This window comes from Pristis pectinata, chromosome 5, assembly GCF_009764475.1.
Source record: "Pristis pectinata isolate sPriPec2 chromosome 5, sPriPec2.1.pri, whole genome shotgun sequence".
Taxonomy (NCBI): Eukaryota; Metazoa; Chordata; class Chondrichthyes; order Rhinopristiformes; family Pristidae; genus Pristis; species Pristis pectinata.
The window spans coordinates 69,912,678-69,935,638 of NC_067409.1; the positions used below are offsets into that span (position 1 = coordinate 69,912,678).

Genomic DNA, 22,961 nt, shown 5'->3' on the forward strand with positions numbered 1-22,961 from the left:
CCCTCCCTCCCTCCTTCCCTCCCTCCCTCCTTCCCTCCCTCCCTCCTTCCCTCCCTCCCTCCTTCCCTCCCTCCCTCCTTCCCTCCCTCCCTCCTTCCCTCCCTCCCTCCTTCCCTCCCTCCCTCCTTCCCTCCCTCCCTCCTTCCCTCCCTCCCTCCTTCCCTCCCTCCCTCCTTCCCTCCCTCCCTCCTTCCCTCCCTCCCTCCTTCCCTCCCTCCCTCCTTCCCTCCCTCCCTCTCTCTCTCCCCCTCCCTCCCTCCCTCCCTCCCAGTACTATTTGACTATGTGCCGATCACTTGGCATCTCCTGTTCCCTCCTCGCTCCCTCCCTGCGTAGCACTGGCAGACTGGCCTGGTTCTGCCTCTCTTTGCTTCAGCATGTAAAATAGCTGGACCTCTCTTGAAGGGCATTGAGCATGCAGAGGTTTGTGAAGGAGGACTATTACGAGCTTGACTGGTACTATGAAGAGTGTGCTGATGGTAATTATGCTTTTGTGTTTGCTCCGATTCCATTAAAAGCTGCAATGGGTGTAGGAGAAGGGAGTCTCACACAGCTGCGTTCAGTGCAGTGAGGAGGCTGCTGTATTTATTGGTGATGCTGAATGTCAGCAGGCAAAGCAGTTTTAACAGGGCGTCAGGCTCAGCAGATGCCTGTGTGGCGGTGAGAATTAGTGGCATTTGTGCCAAAGATTATAGTGTGTTTTTTTTTGTCTGCAATATGGTTACTGAAATAGGGAGCAGAATTTCAAAGACTTGAATAATATGAGATATGTTCATGAGAACAGAGCAAGATGCAGAATAAAAGAAGGCAAAATAATATAAATTAGGCCATGTAGACACCATTTCCCAGAAAAGAAATCTCTCATCTTGATTTAATTAAATAAAACAACCATAAACACAAATTGTATAAATACAAAGAGGCTCAGAATGCACTGTCCTACAAAACCCAGAAGCACTTCAGAACAAGGATATTTTCATTGTGTCATGGCACTGAAAATATACTTTATATTATTTTCTTTCAGTAAGTATTTTATTGGCCTGTGCAAATTACCATGTGCATAATGTGCGTAAAGATCTTTTTATAAAAATGCTGTAACGTATTATACAGGAACTGCAATTAACCAACAGAATACCTCAAGTGAAATTAAACTGAGGTTTTCTTTTGCAATTTGATTGTGATTTGATCTCCTTGCGTGATTAATATATTGGTGGTGTAATGAGGGAAAATGACAGAATGGTGGAACCTCAGAATTTTAATCATCGACCTGTTCCCAACATTCTGCCTGGTTCTGATGCAACACTTTTTCGTGTGACGTTATCCAGGGTGTTCGGGTGTAAGGACACAAATGTCTTTCTAAACTGTTTTGTGGGACACCTTGTTGCTGGATCATTATTGTGGACTGTATGGGTATTAATTTTGTCCAACACAATGCTGTTTTGCCTTTTTAAGGGAAAAACACAATGATTTTAAAGCATAGTTGAGATTGCTTCTTGCATTATAATGCTTAATTATTTGAACAAATTGTGATCTTAAAACATGCATCCTGATGTTGATATACCTGATATGCATCGAATTTACCAATGGCTTATATGCAAAGCTATAACCGCACCTGTCCAATACACTTCAGTTTATGAAGAGGCGACAGAAAAGACCCAGTTTGCTGGGTGATTATAGAACCTACAACAGGCCTGCATTATACTCTGAGACTTTAAAATTAATTCCATTTTATTAGTTGATTAGGAGACACAAGAAATTCTGCAGGTGCTGGAATCTGGAGCAATACACAAAAAGTGCTGGAGGAACTCAACAGATCAGGTAGCATCAGGAAACAGTCGATGTTTCGGGCCAAGACCCTTCTTCAGGACTGGAAAGGAAGAGGGCAGAAGCCAGAATAAGAAGGTGGGGAGAGAAGGAGGAGCACACGCAGGCAGGGGATAAGTGAGTTCAGGTGATGGGTGAGTCCAAGTTAGAGGAGGAAGGTAGTGGGTGGGGGAGGGGAAGAAGATGTAATAAGCTGAGAGGTGATAGGTAGAAGATGCAAAGGGCTGGAGGAGGAAGAATCCAGTAGGAGAGGGCAGTGGACCATAGAATCAAGGATGGGGGTGGAGAGGAGATGGGCAGGTCATCAAGGCAGAGGAAGGGAGCCATAGGAAAAGGGAAGACAGAGGGGTGGGGGGAAAAGAGAAAGGAAGGGTGGGGTTATCGGAAGTGAGAGAAATCAATGCAGAGAAAGGAAAGGTTGATTATCTGGTTTTATATTTCAACTCTAAATTACCAATGGAATTGTTGGAAAGTTGTAAAGTTCATAAAGAGTGAACTTTCTCATTAGACTAACCCTTCACAAAGTCAAGTGAATGGCTCTGGTTAGGAATAGAGACCAGTCTTCCAGTAGTTGGTGGGATGCACCTTATTCCGTGTTCCAATGTTAGCATTTAAGGTTTTGGTGTGGCATTGCATTAAAGTCATGGAGTCTCACAGAATGGAAAAAGGCCCCCAGCCCATCATGTCTGCATCAACCATTAAATATCCATTTACGCCAACCTGACAAGCATCCCATTGTATGCACATGCACATTACCATCAGCTCCCCACAGATCCTGCCCCTTACTGGGGGAAATTTACAGTAGTCAAATAACCTAGCAACTCACACAATTTTGGGATGTGGGACAAGACTCAAGTACCTGGATGAAGCCCATACATTTACGGAGAATGTGTAAGCTCCATATAAGCAGAGCCAAAGGTCAGGATTGGGTCACTGGAGCTGTGAGGCAATGGCTCTGCAACTGTGTTGCTGCTGCCCTGGGATGATTAAGTTTTGTCTGTGATGTGTTTGCTCTTTGCATTGTTTCTTGAAGTTACTGAAGGTCAACATGCAGGTAAAGTGAGTAACTAGAAGAGCAAATGGTATGTTACAAGAGGATTTGAACGCAGGATTGAAGATATCTTACCGCAATTATACAGGCCCTTGGTGAGAGTGCACCTGGAGTATTGTGAACAGGTTTGGTCTCATCACCTACAAAAAGGTTATACTTGCCACAGTGGGAGTGCAATGAACATGTACGACACTGGTTCCAGGGATGGTGGGGTTGACTTGGAGGGAACCTGCGGGTTGTGGTTTTCCCGTGTGCTTGCTGCCCTCGTCCTCTTCAGTGGTCAACACATTGGCTTTGGTAGGTGTTATAGAGTCATAGAGAAATAGAACACAGAAAGGGCCCCTTTGGCCCACCATGTCAATGCCGACCGTTTTGCCCATCGACCCTAATCCTGTTTGCCCTCGTTAGGACTGTGTCCTTCTGTGCCTCACCTATTTAAATATCTGTGTAAATGCCTCTTAAAACAGTGACTGTATCTGATTCCACCACCTCCTCTGGCAGCGCGTTCCAGATATCAACCACTCTCTGTGTAAAAGAAAAATTCACCCCTCTGATCCCCTTTTAAAACTCCTTTCTCTCACCTTAAACTTATGCCCCCTTGTTTTCGATACCCTAGCATGGGGAAAAGATTCTGACTATCTACTCTGTCTATGCCTCCTATAATCTTTTATACTTCCATCCAGTCACCCCTCAGTCTCCTTCACTTCAGGAAAACAAGTCAAGCCTATCCCATCTCTCCCCAAAACTAAGGTCGTGCAAAGTCTCACTCCATTTAAATAATGATTCACTTTTTCATTCTTCCTTCTAAAGTGGAAAAGCACTTTCCCACATTGTCTTCCCCATCTGCTTAACCTGTCTATAATCTCTCTCCAGACTCTCTGTGCCCTCTTTACAACTTGCAAACTACCTATCTTTGTATCATTAGCAAATTTTGCTACAGTACACTTGATCCCTCCATCAAAGTGGTAAAATAAATATAGATTGTAAATAGTTCAGGCCCCAGCACTGAGGTACTCCACTAGTTACAATCGATCCAAAATTGACCAATTTAATCCTGACTTTGTTTTCTGGCAATCAAGTGTCGCATCACAATCTTTTTGTTATGAAATGAGCACCTCCAAAAAGGGAGAGTCTAACTACCTGCGCTTGATGTTCAATGGCATTACCAATGCTGAGTACTTGGCCATCGATATCTGTGACTATAGAGGTGTGAAGAGAGGTGTGTGGTGAATGTCATTTATGTGGAAACCAATGCTTTGTTTTCATGTTGTCGTGGGTCAGAGATAGGATTAGATATGTTCTTTGGGGATCTTCTGAAGGGACAGTCTGGAGCAGGATGGGGAGCTACTGTTGGTCGTTCTTTGGCTTTACCTGGATGGATAAGAACAGAACTGGCTGTGGGGTTTCCCAGCCAGCTGCGATGGTGGACAAATGTTGGGGAAGCTTGGAGTGCGGAAGGACAAGAAAGGGTGGATTACTTTTGTCACACGAGTGACATTGATAAAGAGCTGTTCCAGCCCTATGGTAGGGGCAGAATTCTGATTGGATGAATCTTGCAGCAGAGGCAGAATCCTGATTGGATGGATCCCCTGGTGGATTCTTGATTGGCCAGATCCCATGGCAGGGGCACAGCCCTGATTGGACAGGTCCTGTAGCAGGGACAGATGCCTGATTGGAGGTCCAGAGAAGACTATTTAAGAGTTGGGAGGCCACATCACTTTCAGGGATTTTTGGAGAGGAAAAAGAGGATTTTTGGGTGGCACTGTAGCGTAGTGGTTAGCGCGACGCTATTACAGCGCCAGCAATCAGGGTTCGATTCCCGTTGCTGTCTGTAAGGAGTTTGTACGTTCTCCCGTGTCTGCGTGGGTTTCCGCCGGGTGCTCTGGTTTCCTCCCACATTCTAAAGATGTACGGGTAGGTTAATTTGGGGTTTAAAATGGGTGGCACGGACTCATTGGGCCGGAAGGGCCTGTTACCACGCTGTAAATAAAATTTAAAAATTTAAATTTAAGAGCATTAAAGGCAATGATGTTGAATCACGAAGTAAAAACAAAATACTGCAGATGCTGGAAAAAGAGTCATAGTTGTACTGCACAGTAACAGGCCCTTCGGCCCACCACGTCCATGCTGACCTTTTGCCCATCCACACCAATCCCACTTGCTCACATTGTCTGTATCCTTCTGTGCCATGCCTATTTAAATATCTGTCAAAATGCCTCTTGAACGTAGTGATTATATCTGATTCCACCAGCTCCCCTGGCAGCATGTTCCAGATATCAACCACTCTCTGTTTTGAAGAAAAAAAATTCTCAAATTCTCTTTTAAAACTCCTTCCTATCACCTTAAGCCGTTGCCATTTTGTCTTTTTTTTAAAATTCCCATACCATGGAATAGAGATTCCGACCATCAAACCCCACCTATGCCTCTCATAATTTTATGCATCAGGTCATCCCTCAGCCACCTCCAGTCCAGGGAAAACAAGCCCAGTCTGTCCAATCTCTCCCCATAACTAAAGTCCTCCAATCCAGGCAACATCCTGGTGAATCTCCTCTGCACTCTCTCCAGTACACTTGCATCCTTCCTAAAATGTGGCCACCAGAACTGCACACAATACTGTAACTGTAGCCTAACCAGTGCCTCCTGTTACCAAGCCAATCTTGAATCCAATTAGCCAGCTCGCATTGGATTCTATGTGCTTTAAACTTAAGAGTCAAAGCATTGTACAGCACAGAAATGGACCCTTCGGCCCATTACGTTCATGCGGATCTTTCGGCCCATCTACACTATTCTCTTTTGCCTGCATTACCTGTGGTTCATGGTTTTCCCATGTGCTTGTTGCTCTTGGTCTCCTCAGTGGTAAAAGAGTTGTTATTGAATCATATAGAAATAGAACACAGAAATGGGTGCTGCTCACCGCATTAGGACCGTATCCTTCTATACCTTGCCTATTTAAGTGTTTGTCTAAATGGCTCTTAAACGTAGTGATTGTATCTGATTCTACACCTCCTCTGGCAGCACATTCCAGACACCAACGATGCTCTGTGTGTATCTTCTGGAACAGCCTACCAATGCAGGACCTTGTCAAATGCCTTACTGAAGTCTATGTAGACAAGATCTACCACCCTGCCTACATCAATCTACTTTGTTATCTCCTCAAAAAAATTAAATGGAATTAATGAGACAGGATTTCCCCTGCACAAAGCCATGTTGACTATCCCTAATCAGCCTCTGCCTTTCCAACTGAATATAAATCCTGTCCTAAGAATTTTCTCCAATAACTGATGTAAGGCTCACTGGTCTGTAGTTAACTGCTCTCCTTAAATAAAGGAACACCATTAGATATCCTCCAATCTTCTGGTACCTGGCCTGTGACTAACAAAGGTGCAAAAATCCTCCATCTGGGCCCAGTTATCTCCTCCCTCGCTTCCCATAGCATCCTAGGATAGATCTTATCTGGCCCTGGGGACTTATCAACACTTGTACGTCCCATGACAGCCAACACCTCCATCTTCCTAATGCTGACCTGCTTCAGATTATGCTTGTTACCCCTCCCTGAACTCTCTATCCTCCATATCCTTCTCCTTTGTAACTACAGATGAGAAGTTTTCATTTAGGACCTCGCCCACATCCCCTGTCTCCACACAAAGATTCCCCCTTTGGCCCTTAAGGAGATCCACTCTTTCTATGGGAGTTGGAGGACTTGACCACCCTGACCTGCCAGGTATGTCTTCCTGCTCTAACCTTTCACAACTCCCATATTCTTCTGCTTATGGTAGTGTAGCGGTTAGCGTAACACTTTACAGCGCCAGTGACCCAGGTTCAATTCCCGCTGCTGTCTGTAAGGAGTTTGTACATTCTCCCCGTGTCTGCGTGGGTTTCCTCCGGATGCTCCAGTTTCCTCCCACATTCCAAAGATGTACAGGTTAGGAAGTTGTGGGCATGCTATGTTGGCGCCGGAAGCGTGGCGACACTTGCGGGCTGCCCCCCAGAACACTACGCAAAAGGTGCATTTCACTGTGTGTCTCCATGTACATCTCGATGTAAGATCTTATCAGCCTCTTATTGCCATTCACTCATTAACCAGATAACCTTGTTTACAGCTATCCCCATGGTCTCCCCAGTTTTACCCTTTCAGAGACATCCCCTCCCCAACCCTCCCTGCAGCTTAACAAGCTTCTTTTCTTCCCGTTTCTGACAAAAGGTTTTCGACCTGAAATTTTGACCTTGTTTCTCTTCCCACAGATGCAGACTGACCTGAATGTTTCCAGCATTTTCTGTTTCTTTAAATTTTTGATCTTGCAATACTAAATTAGTTTATCAACAATAAGTCATTATATTATGTCTGGGAGAACAGAATCCCTCATTACAAAAATTGTTACGGTTAATCGTCAAATCTTTTATCTGCCTCAGACGGGAGGTTGCTGCACTGTCGCCTCAGCGGATCGGTGAGTTTGCTCCTTTGATTGACGTGTCCCGGGAGGTTGCCATGGCATTCGGGCGGTGCCAATCACCTGCAATCGCAGGGGTGACTTGTGATATATCTCGTTCTGCAGCACTGCACAGGATAACGCGGCGTTTTAGAAAGCCACGTTCTGCAGTTGCAAGTTGTTGTTATTTATTGGGGATTTGCCGGAGGTCCATTTCTTCATAAAGTGGTGCATTAGGTGGGGGAGCTGGCGGCGGCCCCCGGGCCGTCAGTGAGCTGGCCCGGGCCCCACCTGTCACCTGCCGTGCCCGGACACCTGGCCGCCGGGCGTTCCCTCGACATGGGCTCCGTGCTGCCGGACGGGCGTGCAGCGCGCTGCCGGCCGCCAGTCCCGGGCGGGTTCGTGGCATGGCAGCACGGCTCCCAGCCGGGCAGCCTCCCATAGCGCCCGAGCATGGCGGCGGTGAGGGAAGCGTGTCCCGAGGACAGTCTGGAGAGCGGCAGCGGTGCGGACACTGAGCCGGAGCAAGGCTGCAGCCTCGAGGGTCACCAGAACGCGCAGTGGCTGCTGCTGGAGGAAGGTATCTGTGCACTGGGCTCCCTCCACTCTCTTCTGTTTCGTCTGCTTTGCCTTTGAAGCTCGCATTTCTCCAGATCAGACTCCTTGGACTATATTTTTTTTATTTTTCTCAATCTTGCACTAGTGTCGTTATGTTTATTTTGTTGTTTATTTTGCACACCTGCCAGTTATGTATAATTTATGTCAATTTAAGTTGATGTTAACTTATGGAGACACAAGAGACTGCTGATGCTGGAATGTCATTGGTCCGGATGAAGGGCTTCGACCCCAAACGTCGACTGTCCATTTCCCTCTATAGATACTGCCTGACCCTCTTGAGTTCCTCCAGCGTTTTGTATGTTGCTCATGTTTGCCCTTGTAATGTACTGTGCTACTGCTGCAAAGAGCTAATTTTCATGGCATTTGTACCCTGTGTATGTATGCCTTTGACATCAATGAACTTGAACTGTAGAGAGGAGGAGGATTGTACGATGTCCCCCAAGACGCCTTTCGTTATGGGTAAAGCCACAAACAATCTGCTGGAGGAACTCTGGGTTGACCAGCATCTGTGGAGGGAAAGGAATCCTGCATCGGGAAACATTGGCAATTCCTTTCCTCCCAGAGATGCTACTCAACCTGTTGAGTTCATCGAGCAGATTGTTGCTTCAGATTCCAGCATCTGCAGTGTTTTGTGTCTCTTATGGGTGAATTTGCTTTCAGCAATCATAAATATTTTTGTTACAAACTAGGGGGCATAGGTTTAATGTGAGAGGGGAAAGAGTTAATAGGGACCTGAGGGGCAACTTCTTCACTCGGAGGGTGGTGGGTATATGGAACGAGCTGCTAGATGAAGTGTTGAGGCAGGTATAATGACATTTAAAAGATATTTGGAAAGGTACATGGATGGGAAAGGTTTAGAGGGATATGGGTCAATCCCAAGCAAATGGGACTAGCTTAGATAGGCACCTTGGTTGGTCTGGATGTGTTTTGGGCTGAAGGGCGTGTTTCCATGCTGTATGACTCAATAATAAAATAGGATAGAGTAGGATTGATGTAAAAAAAATGACTAAACTCTCTCTCCGGTCACCACCACCTCCACCCAGATAATAAAATGTGTATTTCTGATGCAAATAGCAAGCTTTGATTTTTATATCCTTTGGGTATTATTGTTCAGGTGAAGCACTGATTCACTTGCACTTCTTTCAATCCAGTGTACTGCATTTGGTGTACACAGTGTGGCCTCCTGAACACTGGAGAAACAAAACACAGATTGGTTGATTGCTGCGCAGAACAGCTGTGTTCAGTCCCCAGGGGCAGCCCTGAACTTCCTATTAATGTCACCTTAATTCACCATTCCACTCCCACTCTGACCTTTCCGTAGCCTCTAGTACTCAGCTGCTTCATCTTTCACCTGGGCACGTTGCAGTCTGCAGTACTCGATATCAAATTCAACTGCTTTAGGCACCTTGCTTTCTCTGTTTGTATCAAAATTGGCCAGTTCTGTTGCAGATCGTGCACCTCTGTTTTTCTCTCTCTGCTGCTACTGCGTGATCCTACAACTCTGATCGCCACTCACAGCTTGAAAGTGTCCCTTTGCTTTCTCCCTCTAACTGCCCTCATTAATCTACCAGGCAGATGACTTTATCAACAGATGATCACGACTAGCCTCGCCCTGTTGGAGAGATTCCATTTGTCCTATCCATTTCTCCCACACCCTTAAGTTGAAGAATAACTTGTTTTCTCACTTTCCCAGTTCTGGTGAAAGGTCTCAGACCTGAAGCATTAACTCTGCTTCTCCCTCCATAGATCCTACCTGACCTGCTGGCTGTTACCAGCATTTTCTGGTTTTATTTCAGATTTCAGCATCTGTAGTTTTTTAATTTTGTTTTGTGTTTTCCTATTCATTCACCTGTGTGTGTGTGTGGGGGGGGGGGGGGTGGTCACTGAAACAGCCTCAATATTAATATTTCAAAGCCTCTTTGCTTTGAACTGAGTGGGTTGCTGGTCCATTTCCAGGGGAACAGACAAGTGTCAAACACGTCGTCTAGAGTCAAATATTGGCCAGATAGAGAAGGCAGCGGATTTATTTTACGCTGATCGTGAACCGGAGCAGTTTATAAACAATAATTCAGCAACTTTATGGTCATCGTGAGTTACCAAGCTTTCATCCAAATTTAACTCGGGAGTTTCATTGGGTGGGATTTGAACTCGCTACTCATTTGATAATGCAGTCACTATTCATTCCACTGTAGCCCTTTATCGTCCCATTAATAGAAGCTGTACCTTTCTGTTGATTACTACATGCAAGTTGTGGCATTGTTCAGTAATGCTGGTTGCTCATTTGGGAGTGTTTCTAAAATACTGTTCAGATTCAGAACTGGCACTACCTGAACATTTGAAAATGCAGTGTATTTTTTGGTGTGTGTTTGATGACACAGAACTTTGCAGCAAAATACCTCAATTTGTCAGGATAAGTATACTGAGAGGAAATCCCAGCAGCAACACTAAAAGGAAGACTTGCCTTTTGCTTGCTTCTTTTACTACCTGAGAATGTCCCAAGTGATCTCACAACCAGTGAAGTACTTTTCAAGTGTCATGACTAATGTATGGCCTGCTCACCAGCAGAAAAGAAATAAACAATGTGATGGGTTGTGCAGTCCATGGCACCCAGACCAGTGAGTAGCACTCTGTTGCTGCTGAGTAAGGTTTCAAGTTCAACACTCTGAGCATGGAGGTGCACAGTCGAAGATGTGGCCTTCTGAAATCAAGGCGTAACCTTTCTTTGGTCAGCATAATTCTCATGGGACAATTTTGGAGAGAGCTCTCTGTTATCCTGAGGCCACTCTTTATCCTCTATTAAGGATATCAGAAAGACAGGTCATTGTCACATCACTGTGAGGGAGCTTGCTCTGATTAAATTGACTGCTACATTTTAGACCATAAAATACAGGAGCAGAGCACTGACTACCCTTGAAGAAATTCTTAATCTGCAGTAAAGCACTGGGGCCTTGATGGGGTGGGAACTGCCTTTTAGAAATCCGAGACCACCTGTAACCTTTGAGCCTTTGTTTTCAGCAGACTTTTTGTTGATGTGAATGCAACAACTGGTTTAAGATCATGATTCTAATATTGGAACACACAATCCAGGAACCCAGCTAGCATTACATAACTTTTAGATTGGAATACTGAGTCTTAATGCTAATTGTGATTGAAAAACTTACAAATAGCATTGCATCCATCAACTCCAGTCTGGGAACACTAAGGAAAATAAAATGCTGTGTCAGGTGTGGGAATAAATATCTACCTTTTGTTTGTTTAAAGAAAAGAATAACCTTGGTGGGTTTTGTTTCAAGGTGAGTACTGGTTAGGTCTGGGAGCATATCTGCTTTAAATCTTATAATCCTACTGAATACTCCCAATTTGTGTGGATTTTCTGGCACTGTGTGTTCATTGATCATGATTACAAGAGCTGGCCTTAGTGGAACACAGAACATTGTGAATGCCAAGGGAAAGGTATAGCTGTATGTTTGGTTCCAGTGTTCAGACACTAAGGTGGATTCAATACGTGGGGCAGAAGGAAGTTTGTGTGGTAGCTGTTGAACAAGACATTGGTGAGGCTACACCTGGAGGATAGTATACAGTTTTGGTCACCCTGTTATAGTAAAGATGTGGTTAAACTGGAAAGAGTGTAGAGAAGATTTACGAGAATGTTGCCAGGACTCGAGGGTCTGAGTTATAGGGAGAGGTCATGCATGCTAGGACTTTATTCCTTGGAGTGTAGGAGAGTGAGGGGTGACATTATAGAGGTGTATAAAATCATGCAGGGCACAGATAGGGTGAATGCACCCAGTCTTTTTTCCAGTGAAAAGGGATCACAAACTAGAGGGCATAGTGAGAGGAGAAAGATTTAAAAGGGACTTGAAGGCGGCAGCTTCACACAGAGCATGGTGGGTATGTAGAATGAGCTGCCAGGGGAAGTGGTTGAGGCAAGTACAATAACAACATTTAAAAGACATTTGGACAAGTATGTGGATAGGAAAGATTTAGAGGGATATGGGCCAAATGCGAGTACGTGGAACTAGCTTGGATGGGCATCTTGGTTAGCATGGACGAGCTAGGCTGAAGGGCCTGTTTTCATGCTGTATAACCACACCAGCAACAGCGCTTGAATGTGGATGCACTGGCGTAGCATGCATCTTCACCTGCTCCTGCGGTACTGTCTGAGGGCGGTTCTTTAGGTGTTAGTCACAGCTCAGTGTGTTGTTTCTTGAGGCGAATGGTTTGTAGGCTTAAGCCCCATTCCAGTGACCCGAGGAGATGCTACCTTGTGAGACCTAATGTCTCATCGGTGATATGTCCTGTCTGCCCTTTCTGGTTACCTGCTCATCATTGGACTGCTGTTTGTGGGAGCTTGCTGTGCGCAGTGGGTGACACAGTAGTGTAGCTGAGAGAGCTGTGAGGCAGCAGCTCCAGCATCCTGGGTTCGACCCTGACCTCGGGTGTTGTGTGAAGTTTGCATGTTCTCCCTGTGACCGTGTTGGTTCTTTCCGGGTGCTCTGGTTTGCTAATGTGTTGATGTTAATTGGTCACTGTAAATAGCCCCTGGTGTGGAGGTGGAATTTGCAGGAAGGTTGTGGGAATGTGGGGAGAATAAAATAGGGGAAGATTGGTGTAAAAATGGGCACCTGATAATCAGCATAGACCCAGTACGTTGCAGGGTCTGTCCCTGTTTCTCTCTGACAGTGTTTCACATTTCCCATATATGAAGTGATTACATTTTATTGGCTGTAAAACACTTATGATATCCAGAGAGATGAGAAACTCAAGGTGGTTTCCTCTATGTTGGAGAAACCAAACACAGATCGGGTAAGCACCTGCGTTCAGTCCACAGAGGTGACCCTGAGCTTCCCAGAACATAAAACAGTACAGCACTGGACAGGCCATTCGGCCCATGATGTGTTGATCTTGATGCCAATTTATACTAAATGTCCTCTGTTTATCATCCATATTCCTCCATTCCCTTCATGTTTATGTGTCCATCTAAAAGCCTCTTAAGCTCCACCAAACTGCCTGCTTCCACTACTATCCCTGGTAACCCATTCCAGGCACCTCTGCTTAAAAAAACTTGCCCCTCATGTCACCTTTAAACTTCCCCCCTCTCACCTTAAAAGCATGTCCTGTGGTGTTTGATATTTATATCCTGGAGAAAAGCTTCTGACTGTCTACTCTATCTATCATAATTTTAAAAACCTTTTTCAGGTCCCTCCTCAGCCTCTGACGCTCTAGGGTGAACAACCCATGTTTGTCCAACCTTTCCATATAGCTCATACCCTGTAATCCAGGCAGCATCCTGGTAAACCTTTTCTGCACCTTTTATACAGTCTCCACATCCTTCTTATAATGGGGCGACCAGAACTACACACAGTACTCTGAGTTTGGTCTGACTGAGGTTTTATATCACTGCGGCATGACTTCCTTACCTTTAGAGCTTAGTGGAATGGTGTCATGACAACAACCTTGCCCTCAACATCAACAAAACAAAAGAGCTGGTCATTGACTTCAGGAAAGGGGGCGGTGTACATGCACCTGTCTACATCAATGGTACTGAGGTCGAGAGGGTTGAGAGCTTCAAGTTCCTGGGAGTGAACAGCAACAGTCTGTCCTGGTCAAATCATGTAGAAGCCACGGCCAAGAAAGCTCACCAGTGCCTCTACTTCCTCAGGAGGCTAAAGAAATTTGGTTTGTCCCCTTTGACTCTCACCAACTTTTACAGATGCACCATAGAAAGCATCTTATCTGGATGTATCACGGCTTGGTACGGCAACTGTTCTGCCCAGGACCACAAGAAACTGCAGAGAGTTGTGGATGCAGTCCAGTGAATTGCGAACACCAGCCTCCCCTCCTTGGACCCTGTCTTTACCTCTCGCTGTCTTGGTGAAGCAGCCAGCATAATCAAAGACCCCACCCACCTGGGACATTCTCTCTTCTCCCCTCTTCCATCGGGTAGAAGATACAGGAGCCTGAGGGCACATACCACCAGACTTAAGGACAGCTTCTACCCCACTGTGATAAGACTATTGAACAGTTCCCTTATACAATGAGATGGACTATGACCTCACAGTCTACCTTGTTGTGACTTCGCACCTTATTGCACTGCACTTTCTGTAGCTGTGACACTTTACTCTGTACTGTTACTGTTTTTACTTGTACTACATCAATGCACTCTGTACTGACTCAGTGTAACTGCACTGTGTAATGAATTGACCTGTATGATCGGTTTGTAAGACAAACTTTTCACTGTACTTCGGTATAAGTGACAATAATAAACCAATAGCAATATACTCAACACCCCTACCAATGAAGGCAAGCATTTCATACGCCGCCTTTACCACTTTATCCACTTGCATAGCCACTTTCAGTGAACTATGGACCTGGAATCCAAGATCTCTCTGTACTTCAATGCTTTTAAAGGGTTTACCATTATCTGTATTCTTTCTCCTTACATTTGATCTCCCAAAGCACAACACTTCATACTTACCTGGATTAAACTCCATCTGCCACTTCTTTGCCCATATCTGTAACTGATCTATATCCTGCTGTATTCTTTGATGGTCCTTTACACTGTCCACAACTCCGCCAATCTTGGTGTCATCCGCAAACTTGCTAATCTACCCCTCTACATTTTCATCTAAGTCATCGATCTGCATCACAAACAGCAGAGGTCCCAGCCCCGATCCTTGCAGAACACCACTGGTCACGGACCTCCAGCCAGAACGACAGCCTTCCACCCCTACTCTCTGTCTTCTATGGACAAGCCAGTTCCGATCCAAACTTGCAATTCACCCTGGATCCCCTGCATCTTTACCTTCTGAATCAACCTACCATGAGGGACCTTATCAAATGCCTTTCTATAGTCCATGTAGATAATGTCCACTGCCTTATCCTCATCAAGCTCCTTTGTCTCCTCCGTATTCTTCCTGTTGCCTGTCACTTGAATTCACCATCCCACTCACAATCTGACGAATTAGTCTGTGCCCTCCTTCACTGTTACAGTGAGCCCCAATGTAAGGTTGATGAACAGCACCTCAACTTCTGCCTGGGCATGTTACAGCCTTCTAGGCTAGGTGACTTGTTTTCTCTGTATCAGAACTGGCCACTTCTGCTGTGGGTGATTTCTGTGTCAGTTTGTGACCTCTCCACCAGTAAAACCTAACATGCTGGGCATGTCCCACAGTCTGGCTATTAACAATACGTAACACAGACAAGGAAGCATAATCACCCTCAAATTGCCCCCATTAATCCATTTGATGGCCTCATTCTATCACAGATATTCTTTTTGACCTGTCCATCACTTCTGTCACCTTCTCTGCAAAGTAAAATTACCCTTTTTATCTCTCGATCCCAATTCTAATGCAGGGTTTCTGGCCTGAAACGTGAGCTCCACTTCTCTTAATGCAAACGCTGCCTGACCAGCTGAGTTTTTCCAGCATTTTTTCTCTGTTTATTTTGCAAATGCAACCCTATCATTTTACTGTTCCTTGTGGTTATACTACTCGGGGCCAGAAGGTAGATTACTGAAGAGACGAAAGTGTTGGAGATGTACCTTATTTTCATCCTGATTGTACATTTTGCTGCAAGCCACAGTATTGACCTTGAGTGATCTTGGAATCGTACAGTGCAGCATCCCCATGCCCACTCTCTGAAGGAACTCTATAGTTTGTTTCAGTCCTTTCTCTTTCCCCAGGCTCCTGCATTTCTTTTCTAGCGTTTAACAATCTGCTCCTATCCCCTCACACAAGCTCGGCACTCCCAATCAACTTGCTGTGCACACTTAATTTTTTCCTTCATCTCTTGACTTCTTCTTGCCAATTATCTTCAGTCTGTGTCCTCTGGCTCCTCGCCTTCTGACAATGAAAACCATTTCTCTCTGTTACTTGAAGCCCCTTGTGATGTTTGAGACCCTCTGTTAAATATCTGCTGTACACTTTCCATTCCAGCAAGAACAGTTCCACTCTCGATGATCCCACTCGAAAACCAGAGGCCCTCGTGCCTGGTATCTGTGCTGTAAATCATTTGGTAAACAACATGGAAGGAACCAAAAAAAGCCATTGGAAGTGTTCAATTACAGCGGCACAGGTTCATAAAGCTTCATAACACAAGTTATTTTAAATTCTTTGAAAGCTCAAGGCTATTTCTGTGATTTGGAAAATTTGATTAGGGACAAGGATTTAACGATTTACTCAATCTCCATGAACGCATCTACCCTTTTGGTCTTGCATCATCTTTCCACCTTATTCAAAAAGCAACTTTAAAATTCTTTTTAATCATTCTGTACTTGAGGATGATACAGCATACTTGCTGACAAGGCCAGTGTTTACAGTCCATACTTGGGGTGAGTAGTCTTGAACTGCTGTAGTCCTTCTGGTGAAGGTGTCTCCATGTTGCTGTTGTGGAGGGAGTGGCTGCACTTAGAATTTAGTGACGATGAAGCACTGGTGGTGGTGTTCCAGGTGTGGCCTGAGAGGGGAACCTGCAGGTAATGGTGCTCCCATGCGCCTACTGGTTGTGTGTTACAGTGGATTAGAGGTCGTGAGTTTGGCAGGTGCTGTTGGAAAATTGTCGCTGTCCAGTTTGTAGATGGTGGACTGAGGTTTGAGGGAGTGAAATTAGCTGGAAAATGCAGTCCGAAATGCATGAAGCCGTTTCTTGCCTAACCTGTGGACAGTGTTTCACGCTTAAAACAGTACAGGAACAGGCTCTTCAGCCCATGACATTGTGCTGAACTAATTAAGTTAATGATACCTAATCCCTTCAGCCTACACATAGTCCATATCCCTCCATTCTCAGCATATTCATGTGCCGATCTAAGAGCCCCTTAAACACCTCTGCCTCTTAATCTGCTTCTTCCACCACCACCCCCCAACAACGTGTTCCAGGCACCCACCACTTGCCTCGCACATCTCCTTTGAACTTACCCCCCTCGCCTTAAATGAATGCCTTGCAGTATTAGACATTTCGACCCTGAGAGAAAGATACCAGCTGTCTACTCTGTTTTACGCTTCTCATAATTTTGTAAACTTCTATCAGGAAGACATTTAGATTTTGGAGATATTTAAAAGTTGGACTTCACCTGGACTTGGAATATAATGTAAAAATACCATGAAGAGTCTTTCATGTAGAAGTGCATTTGACCAGTATGAATAAAACTTGAATTTTATGAGTCTAGTTGATTACTTGTAAAATGGCCGGGAAGTTTAAACTGTGGCTACCGTATATTACAGACAGTTATTCAAAATGAAACTGATAGAAAGACGATGGCTGTTATTTAATTGCCAGATCTTTGGATTCTCTGTGATTCTCTGCCTTTTCTGCTTCTCGAGTCTCCTGCAGTCAGCAGGCATTGAGAGTGCACAGACTACAAAAGGTATTTTCAAAAAGGAACTGATGTAGACTTGGGCAGAGAAATGTTTGCAGGGTTATGTAGAAAGAGTGGAGAACTGACAGTAATTGCATGCTGCTTGTCCAATACCAGCAGAGTGGGATAACATTCGTAGAATTATTCTGGAATGCTCTATGACTTTATAAATTATTGATTTATAATTTTTTCAAGCCTTTGGCTGCTTGTCTCTTTCAGTGATTTGAGGTGTTGATGCCTGCCACCAAATTGAAACAAGTTCACTCTCTGTGTAACTGGAAAGTCTTCAGTTTCTGCCACAGCTAGCTTTAATATTGTTTGGGGTGGTTTTGTTGGTTGCGGTGCCAATTAATTTAGGCTTGCTTCACAAGTACAGGTTTATATCGTGGAGAAGTGAATGTGTTGGCGAACACAGTCAGGAAGTTGTACTTTGGTCTAAGATCAACTGAGTCATCACTGTTGGAATAATTTATGGCTGGTGGGAGTCATCAGATTACTCCGTGTGTATGTATTTATGTACATGTAGTAAACATTGTAGATGGACATAATGTGCTTGTATTTATAATGGGAAGTTAAGAAAATCTCTCAGTTTAAGACTGGTCCTAGTTTGTTTCACATCAAGGTGTAAATGTTGTTAACCTACCAGGTTTTATTTGTTTGCCGTGGTATGTGAATTCTGGCACAAGCTCAGTGGTCTGATTGGCCTCCTGTGGTGTATTGATTTGATGACTGGTGCAGTGACATAATCTGCTTCATAATGTCAATCTATGTAGTGATGGAAAATTAATCTGAAAATCTTGTTTTCAATGGGCGTCAACTGATTTTGCCTGTTATCATTGAAGTAAGAATTTGCACTGCTTTGAGTTTGAGATGGCTGTTGAGATACATGATGGTGGTGATTGCAATTTAATGGGCTGTAATGCATCAAGTTGCACTGAACTTAAAAGGTGCAGGTAGGGAGCATGTAACAAAATGACGTTAATCCCCAGTGTCTGTCACTGAGATTTCTCTTGTTCTGTCTGTTTGCATTTGAAGTAATCTTTGGCCATTCATTGCAGCTGAACCACCAGCCAGTCCAATTAATAAAATGAGGCTGGTATGAAAATGAGCAAAGTAAAACAGTGAATAATTAGCCAGTGAAATACTTCATGACAGGCAGCTCTTTGAGATTTTAGTGCTTGCTGGCTGTGAAAGGCTGTGTTAATTTTATAGTGCCATGGTGCCTGTTTGAGACTCATCAATTTCCCGATCTGATTGCTGCTGGCAGTAGAAGCCTGAACCGAGGAAGTTGTTGGCTATCAACTTGGTTCAAAGGCACACTCAAAGTTTGGTGTGATTTCTGATTGCCTAGAAGATGTAAGTGTGCTGACAGACCATAAAAGTGAAATAGCAGTACAAGGATGAACACTTGTTCTTGCATTTGAGGAAATTTTCTTTATTTACCTGTATTATGATTCCATAGATCCAATAAAATGCCACGACAATGCCATTCCTCATCTTTAGGATATTATCAGTGGGTTTTGCATTCTGAGTTCTAGTTGTTACAGATTTACATTCCAACCAAACAACGCCTCCATTTTAAAATTCTCGGCTCAGGTACTCCATACTGAAGCCTCTTGACAATCCTAACAGCCACCTGTTTGACCAAGCTTTGGGTCATCCATTTCTGCATTTCCTTACGGTCCTGTTCCAACTTAATTTGATTGTCCTCCAGTGAGATAGCTTGGGATCTTTTGTCACATTGAAGGAGTTGATGTTAGCTAAACCAGACCAAGACAGAAAAAATGGAAACTCCGTGATTGTTGGTAAGTAATTGCTAATCACGGTTTATGTATTTCCATAGAGCCATACAGTACAGAAACAAGCCCCTCAGCCCAAATCATCCATGCCAACCAAGTTGACTACCTGAGCTAATACCTTCTTCTCACATTTGGCCCATATTCTTCTTAACCAGTCCTGGCAACATGCTTGTGAATCTTTTCTGCACCCTCTCGTAACTTATAGCTAGGTGACTAGAACTGCACACAGTACTCCAAGAACGGTCTCACCGATGTCCTGTACAGCTGTAACATGAGGCCCCAACTGATGAAGACAAGCATGCCCTACACCTTCACCATTTTGTCTACCTGTGTCGGCACTTTCGGGGAACTGTGTACTTGTACCCCTCGATCTCTCTGTTGTATAACACTCCCCAGGGTCCTGTCATTTACTGTGTATGTCCTGCCCTAATTTAACTTTCCAAAATGCATCACTTTGCACTTGTCTGAGTTAAATTCCATCTGCCATTCCTTTGCTCACTTTCTCATTTGATCTGGATCCTGTTGTAATCTTAGACAACCTTCTTCACTGTTCACCACACCACCAGTTTTGGTGTCATCTGCAAACTTACCAATCTTGCCCCTTACATTCTCATCCAAATCTTTGCTATATATGATAAACAACAGAGGACCAACATAGATCCCTGTGGCATGCCACTGGTGACAGGCCTCCAATCTGAAAAACAACCCTCCACTACCACCCTCTGACTCCTACCACCAAGCCAATTTTGTATCTAGTTGGTGAGCTCATCCTGGATCCAATGTGATCTAACCTTCTGGACTTGCCTACCATGTGGGAACTTGTCAAAAGCCTTGCTAAAGTCCATGTAGACAATTGCTACCACCCTGCCCTTGTTATCCTCTTGATCACCTCATCAAAGAAAACCTGAAACAGATATAATAAGGCATGATTTTCCATACACAAAGCCATACTAACCATCCCTAATCAGTCCTTGCCTTTCCAGATGCAGATAGATCCTGTCTCTCTGAATCCCCTCCAGCAATTAGTGTTGGCTGCACTGAAGGAGTGGTGATTTATTACATTTGGATTGCCAATTTCAGGGTGCTGTGCACTGTCATTATTGTTTGTAGATACTGCTGATGTGATCAGCATTAATTTCCCATCCCTATAATAGCTTTTAGGGACAACTAAGCTGAAACATGCATCTCAAGGGACTTAACTGTGAAAACATTTCTCTGAAAATGGCCATGTGTATGTATATGTGTGTGTACAGTATATTGGCCAAGTAGTCAGACATGAGATTGGAGTTGCAGAGAACTTGGGAACAGGAATAAATCATTTAGCCCCTCAAGTTTGTTCTACCATTCAACGAAGTCGTGCCTGTCTGTGATCCAACTCCGTTATCACCACATTTTTCCCTATTCATTCATCCTGATGTTGGATGTTAAATAATGAATTGACGACGAATCTACAGCTTAGTGAGCTGTGAATTTTAGTTCCAGCATTTTGGGGATGAAAAGATCAGGTTTGTGAGGGCTTAAGTCTTGGAGTTTATTGGAGTTCCTTGAGGAAAGACGTGTGCCTTGGATAAAGAGGAACTGGTGGATGTACTATGCTTATATTTCCAATAGGCATTTGATAAGTTGCAGCATCAAAGGTTAATGTGGAAAATAAAAGTTCCTGGTGAAATGTATTGGCACAGATAGAAGATTGGCTGACCAACAGAAGAATGAGTAGGCAGAAAGGTAGGCAAGCTGTAACAAATGGTGTGCTACAGGGATCAGTGCTGGGGTCCCATCCTTTTACCATTTCTACAAATGACTTGGATGAATGCAACAAAGTTATGGTTGCTAAATTTGCTGATGACACATGGGTTGATGGAGAATTTGTACAGGAGGACATAAGACAGTTACAAAGGTACATACATTGGTTAAGTGTGGGCAAAGCTCAGGCAAATGGATATAATGTGGGAAATGATCTTGGCCAAAAAAAGGGAGAGAGATTGCAATGCTCTGATACAGAAGCATCTGATTATCATACTTTGGATCCAACATTGGCTTGGTGATAGGGGTCAGACGATAGTGGTGGAAGGATGCTTTCTTGATTAGAAGTCTGTGACCAGTGGTGTACTGCAGGGATTGGTGCTGGTGTGATGTATATGTGTGTGTGTGTGTGTGTGTGTGTGTGTATGTATATATGTATATATATATATATATGTGTGTGTGTGTATATATATATATATATATATATATATATATATATATATATATATATATATATATATATATATATATGTGTGTGTATATATATATATGTGTGTGTGTATATATATATATATATATATATATGTGTGTGTGTATATATATATATATATATATATATATATATATATATATATATATATATATATATAAATGACCTGGATGTGAATGTAGGAGCTTTGATTAGTAAGTTTGCAGATGACACATTTGGTGGCATTGTGGATAACAAGGAAGGTGGCTAAGGTTACAGCAGGATTTGACCAGATGGAAAGTTGGGCGGAGCATTGGCAGGTGGAATTTAATCCTGACAGATGTGAGGTAATCCATTTTGGGAAGTCAAACACGGGTAGGACACACACAGTAAATGGTAGGGCCCTAGTGAATGTTGATAAACGGAGGGACCTTTGGATACATGTACATAGATCCCTGAAAGTGGTAGCACAGCTGGATAAGGTGGTGATGGAGACGAAAATGGGATGATTTCCTTCATTTGCTATGGCTCAGAATATAAGAGCTGAGATGTCGTGTTACAGCTTTATAAAACATTGGTTAGGCCACACCTGGAGTATTGTGTGCAGTTCTGGTCACCACAGTATAGGAAGGACGTGCTTGTGCTGCAGAGAGTGCAGAGGAGATTCACCAGGATGTTTCCTGGATTGGAGCATTTCTGTAATGAGAGGCTGGATGGACTGGGTTTGTTTTCCCTGGAGTGGAGGAGGCTGAGGAGTGACATGATTAGAGGTGCAGAACATTATGAGGAGAATAGACATGGTAGACAGAAAAAATCTTTCCCATCATGGGGTTGTCAAGGATGAGAGGCATGGGTTTAAGGTGAGAGGGAGGTAGTTTAGAGGGGATCTGAGAGGAATTTTTTTTTATACAGAGGGTGGTTGGAGTCAGAAATGTGCTGCCTGAAAGGTGATGGAGGTAGATACTCTCGCAATATAAAGAAGCATCTAGATGAGTACTTGAGTCACCAATGCTTAGAAAGCTACAGACCTAATTTTGGTAAATTGGATTAATGTAGATGGGTGCAAACAGGTAGTATGGACATGATGGGCTGAAGGGACTGTTTCTGTGCTGTACGACTCTATGGCCATTGTGCATAACTTAAAAAGGCTAGTTGGCAACTACTAAGAAAATTAACAATGTTGTATTTTGTTGCAAGAAAATTAACTTGCATAAGGCATTGTTGAGACCATAACTGGTGTACATATTTGGTACTGGTCTGCTAATTTAAGGGTATTGATGTGTTAGCAGCAAGTTAAGTTTATTGTCATGTGCACAAGTGCGGTGAGGTACAGGTACAATGAAAAACGCAGCAGCATCACAGGCACATAGGTACAGACAACACACAGAACATAAATTATACATAAATCATACAAGACAGTGAAGAAAAAGACTAGTGCAAAAAACACAATGTTTTGCACAATCAGAGATAAGTCCATGGTAGTGCAAGAGGTGGTCTGTAGTGTTGTGTTATTCGGGTAGGATTAGAGTTGTGCAGGTTGGTTCAAGAACCCGGTGGTTGAAGGGGAAGTAGCTATTCCTGAATGTGGTGGTATGGGACTTCAGGCTTCTGCACTTGTTGCCCAATGATAGCTGTGAGGAAATGGCATGTCCCAGATGGTAGGGATCCTTGATGATTG

The 22,961-nt window shown here is 43.9% G+C and overlaps 1 protein-coding gene across 2 annotated transcripts in view; it reads left to right on the top strand.

Moving 5' to 3' along the window:
• trak1a (trafficking protein, kinesin binding 1a) overlaps positions 1-22,961 on the top strand; it is a 216,031-nt gene that overhangs the window by 142,306 nt on the left and 50,764 nt on the right. Inside the window, exon 1 of one of the 2 annotated variants that reach the window (XM_052015443.1) lies at positions 391-479. The exons of the other annotated variant lie outside the window; for it this stretch is intronic. Coding sequence (XP_051871403.1) covers positions 416-479 — 64 coding nt within the window. The 5' untranslated portion in view covers positions 391-415. Of the gene's footprint in view, positions 1-390; positions 480-22,961 lie in introns of those variants that run through there. 2 annotated transcript variants of the gene reach the window in all.